The sequence below is a fragment of the Musa acuminata genome, chromosome BXJ3-5, assembly GCF_036884655.1.
Source record: "Musa acuminata AAA Group cultivar baxijiao chromosome BXJ3-5, Cavendish_Baxijiao_AAA, whole genome shotgun sequence".
NCBI classification, from domain to species: domain Eukaryota; kingdom Viridiplantae; phylum Streptophyta; class Magnoliopsida; order Zingiberales; family Musaceae; genus Musa; species Musa acuminata.
The window spans coordinates 4441912-4447203 of record NC_088353.1 but is presented as its reverse complement, the minus strand read 5'-3'; the positions used below and the strand labels follow the sequence as shown (position 1 = coordinate 4447203).

The window sequence follows — 5292 nt, the reverse complement described above, 5'->3', positions numbered from 1 at the left end:
GGCCTGGTCGACGGAGAAGCTCCACTCTGCAGCCTGGGGAGCGACGTTAGTATCAGCAACAGGAGGAAGACAAAGAAGGAACTTAATCTCTTGCAGCCATTGGTTATATAGATGCTTGAAACCGCACTCGTAACACAGTTGATGCATCCATTCATCCACTACCGTCCATACCGTCGCGGACGGTTCAAATAGCCCAATCACAGATCAGATGGACTACAGGTCTAGGGTAAGTTACTTGATGTATCTATTTTGTACTTTATGACTATTAGGCGAGAAAACAAAAACTAAAACAAAGATAAATTAAGGCAACATAATTTACTGCTTCAATTCCTAATTAATATCAGTTCAAGTGGAACAAAAGAAAACATTATGCAGAAAGACTTGGAGCAAATCCCTCTCTCTACTGGAACTACTAAGCTAGCCTACTCGTTGAATCATGAACATGTAACTTGACCTACGAGCTTCCTCGGTGAGGCAAGTTTGGTACAAGAAGTCCCAATCGTGTCACTGATCTTGATCGAGCATGACTCCCTTCCCAGACAAGCATCCTTCAAGATAGCGACAGCCTCGTCGGAGCCACATCCGCCGCTCACGTAAGCGCCGCAGGTCCCATCAGGTTCGCCGAAGGTAGCAAAGTCTACACTCGAAATGGTGCGCCCTCCTTGGCACGACAAGCTCAGCGCGTCTCCCTCGCCGGCGCTGGTGCACGCGGTGCCAACAGTAACGGTCTGGAAGTTGACCTGGTTCGGGTCGCCGCCGGCCTCCTCGAACAGCGTCAGGGTGTTGGGCTCTCCGCGCTTCAGGAACGACCGGGGAACGTGATACCATCGTTGGGAAGCCTCTCCGCAGGCGGTCTGACACTTGTTCGTCTGGAAATTGCCGCGGTAGTCGCATTGCTTGCAGCCGTCGGGATTAGCGGTGAAGTTTGGCCAGAAGCGACCGAGGCTGTTGCCGTTCACCCACGCCTCTCCTTTGCCGAGTCCGAGCAAGTCGACGACGACTGGTTCTGATCCTAGTGGAGCTTGGAATGTTGTCTTCAGCAACAAAGGCAGAGGAAGCATTAGTTCTTCGCCTTTACTGTATATTAGCACTAAGATATCTATGCAAAGACTACTACCTTGTACCAAGTGAAAGGTCTGTTGGTTGGAATGACACCAGAATACCACCTTTTTTCGTCAAGCTGGAGCTTCCTAACTTCTCCATCTATGCCAATCTGATTGTGAGATTTGTATTAATTAGCACAAAACTAGTAGCGAAAAGGATGAATGGAACAAGGATTGAAGCCTTTGATGAAACCTTGTAAGACCAATTTGATTCGGATAGATCCAGAATAGTATTGTTCTTCCCAATCAATTTGACTGGGCCACCAACAATCCCAACTGGAGTATTATCATAAAATGCACCATAGTTCTGTGTAACAGAAGAAAAATCAGTACTCACAGCATATGTATAATCTCCAAGGACAAAAATGACACAACATACACTAAGACCAACAGTAGCACTCAGCAATGATATTTGATTTTTCCCCGGCTTGAAGGCCACTTTCCTCTCAAATATAAAGTTATAAGTTCCACCAGTGGCATACTCAGAACCTATTAATCATCATCAAGTGCAGAAGAAAATTATATTTTAGTATAGAAGGAGTTCTGCTAAACTAAATAGGATTTGATTTTTATTACCTACTAGCCTGCCATTAACAAAGGCATAGAGGATGTGCCCAGTGGTGCTGACACTAAGAGTAAATGATTCCTTCTTGCTTACTTCCACACTGGAAGTCATTAGGCAAAACAAGTGTTATTTTCTTTCAATAAATGCTATTACAATTATTTGAATTAATTGTTTCAAGAAATCACTTACTTGGTGGTGTACCACAAGTAGTCACTGGCATCAACAGTGGTGGTTTTCTGCTCCAAGAGCTTGTTAACAGTGAAGGAATTTCCAAAACCTTTAGCAGAGTCATGCAATCTCTCAGGCTTCCATGACCAACGCAAGTCTTTGGATTGATCACCAGCATTGTCTTTCTTCGTCACCATGATAGAAGTCTGAGTTTTCACCTGTAAGAAGAAGAAGATGACAAGAAGGATTAAAAGAAGCAACATTTATGATCAGAATTAAAGGTTAAATCTATTAGTTCATAATTACCTTGGCAGTGTTGTAAACCTCTTTCTTACAGTCTGGAAGAATGCTGACAGACCAGGCAGGCAAGAAATAATTGGTTCCCTGAAAGCTTATGGTGGCATCAACCGTGCTGTTCTGGTTACTTAGGAAACAACCAGGAACAATCCCATCACCAGAGAACTTGGTAATCTACAATGGCATAAAAGACAATTATAAGCTGAAATCTTTAAACAAAAGAGAGAGAACGCGTGTCTGAAAGAATTCATACTGTCAATCCATTGCCAAGATGATCTTCAACAACTTCTCCATAGGTGAGGGCCTTCTCCATCAGCTTAACAGAAGCATGGAGTTCCTTCAAATGCCCCCACTTGGGTTGCCTTATATTACCTAAAGAGATACATAAATAATTTATGATCATCATTACTATAAACATGAAATGTTAAAGCTTTTACAATGATGAATATGTAGACATACCATACTCATCAAGAGGAGCATCATAATCATAGCTTGTGGCAATGTATGGGCCTCCTGAAGTACGACCAAAATTGGTTCCTCCATGATACTGAGGACAAGCAATTAAAGATCTTATTTGCTGAAGCTATATTTAAAGAAATAGATGATGATCATGGTAGGAAACAAGAAGAAAGCTAACCATGTAGTAGTTCTGTACTGTCCCATTGCTTTGGAAGAAACGAGCAACCTGAAAAGCCACCTCTTCAACTGGCCTATGTGGGTGTGGAGAACCCCAGATCTTGAACCTGAGATTAATGAACATGATAAATCATTAATGCTAAAGAATGGAAGGAAGAGATAATTCCATCATACGAGCCAGTCCAATTCTCTGTCCAGATCTTGGGACTGTTCCCGTTGTTGGGGGTGAAACCATCACAGCCAGAGAATCCATTGCAGGTGTTGATCTGTTTTAGGCATCATAGGCAAAGCGTATCATGAGATAAGCAACATGAGGCAAGAACAGTGTCATGCAATGTTCGATTTGCTAAGTTTACCATTGGTTGTGGGGCATCAGACTGCTGGCACATGATCCATGGCACATCTGAAACCAAAGACTCTGCCATGTTTGCACACCAGTTGATGTATCTGGGTCCAGCTTCACCATATCGTATCTCGATGTCACCATTGCCATATTCATTCTCGATCTGTTCCAGTCAGTGTTTTGCTGTGACTATAAACTAGAACAACTATAAACACAATAAGTAAACAGTAAAGAAGAACAATAAAAACCTGAAGCAGAATGATAGGGCCTCCTTGTGTTGCCAACAGCCTTTCTTCCTTCACCTTGTCCACTATCAATGTAGTAAAATTTTGCATCTCATCCTTCATTGTTAAAGAAGATTTCAGATGACAATGTAATACATAATCAATTTATGCACATAATTTAAATCAACTTCTATGACCTTCCATGGTTGGTTATCTGTTCTAGTTTGCATCCCTGGAATTTTGTACAACCAAACAGGAAGTCCTCTGAAAACATAACAACAAATTAAAATCCATCAGAATCACCTTCATTACTGATTAGTGTCCTGAAATCATCTTTATGACATACCCATAATTCCACTCAGCACAAACATATGGGCCAATCCGAAGGATGGCATATAGTCCAGCATTCTGCACTTCCTTGAGGAACCTGATGAGGTCATAATTGCCTTCGAAGTTGTACTAAGACAATAAAACAAAAGAGTAAGCATCGTATTCAATATCTCACATGTACATAAACACAAGCATGTGGTGGAAAACCACAACCTCACGTCTCCTGGGCTCATGTCCATTCCAGAAAACATAAGTCTCGATTGCATCAAGCCCTCCTTCCTTCGATTTCCATATCAAGTCGGGCCACATCTAGACAACAGCAGAAAGCCAAATCAATCTATCAATACATCATGAATCAACCAACACCAATACTTATGACTCGAACATGGATCGATCACCTCGGGAGTACTACGGGGGTAGTGGATGGAGCCAGAGAAGATGACGCGACGCTGGCCATCGATGATGAGTGCTCGTCCATCATGAGAAACCGTGGTGGAGCAAACAATGTAGTAGAGAGAAGAGGCGACCAACAGCAGCAAGCAGCACTTAGAGATCTCCATCTTTCTCCTATCACTTGGATGAAACCAGATGAAGAGCCTTCACATGAATTTATACGGGGAGATAGAGTTTTGAGTGTAATTGTAGCTCTTTTCGTTGTATATACAATGTGGGGCAGTCAGCATAATCACATATATCACATGATAAAAATCACATTGATAACATTAATTTAATTTTAAAAAATAATAAAAAATATTAATTATTTCTAATTGATATATTTAGATAAAACTTTTAATTTCATCAAATCATATATAGATACTTAAGATATCAATATCTTAATAATCTCTAATCAACTAGGACCTAATTGGAATAACTAATTTGAGTTAAGTCAAATTTAATTAAATTGGAATAACCTCAATTGTTATTGAACTAGTTTAGAATTATCCTAGGCTGATTTAATTTGAATTTGATTGATTTCAATTAGGTCAAGTGAGCTTAAGCTAGTTAGGTTGGTCTAGAATAATCTCGAACGGATCAAACATATCTAATTCAATTAACTAATGAGTTCAAACCAATAAAGAAATATTGAGAAAATTAGAGTATATTATATATTGATAACCTTAACTGACCCATTTAAGTCTTGGATGGGTCACGTACATCGTAAATATCTATTTCTAATAGTATATTGGGCTAATGTATAATGAGTTGGATAAAAAGATGATGGTGTGTCTAATGCCAATCATATAACTGGGTGACCTAGCTTCACGGACTCGATTGAGTATCACTCATGAGTCAAGCTAAGTTTTACAATTGAATTAAGTTATACCTGGCTTATAATTTAGATTGTGTTTAGTGGTTGAATTATGTTTGACCACATGAGTTGAGTTATACCTAACCATATGAGTTTGGTTGTGCATAGTCATATGATTTATGCATAGCCATATGAGTTGGATTATACCTGATCACATGAGTTAATTTGTACCTGGTTATATGAGTTGAATCATGCCTAACCACATGTACTAGATCATATATATTTATATTGACCGAGTCACGTCCAATCACATAAGTTAAATCATACCTAATCATATAAAAAAAAGTCAAACCTAACCACATACACATAGGTTGATG

General features: G+C 39.9%; 1 protein-coding gene across 1 annotated transcript; it reads right to left on the bottom strand.

Moving 5' to 3' along the window:
* Positions 1-367: 367 nt before the first annotated feature.
* Positions 368-4261, bottom strand: LOC103984769 (beta-galactosidase 13-like). Its single transcript, XM_009402329.3, has 17 exons — positions 4065-4261; positions 3880-3975; positions 3683-3795; positions 3534-3600; positions 3361-3453; positions 3126-3275; positions 2944-3035; positions 2771-2876; positions 2593-2680; positions 2387-2505; positions 2143-2307; positions 1858-2054; positions 1680-1768; positions 1483-1592; positions 1297-1410; positions 1118-1213; positions 368-1034 (listed from the first exon to the last, which is right to left on the bottom strand). Exons 1-17 carry the CDS (start codon positions 4224-4226, stop codon positions 435-437), a joined length of 2457 nt encoding a protein of 818 aa, XP_009400604.2. The 5' UTR covers positions 4227-4261; the 3' UTR covers positions 368-434.
* Positions 4262-5292: the final 1031 nt, after the last annotated feature.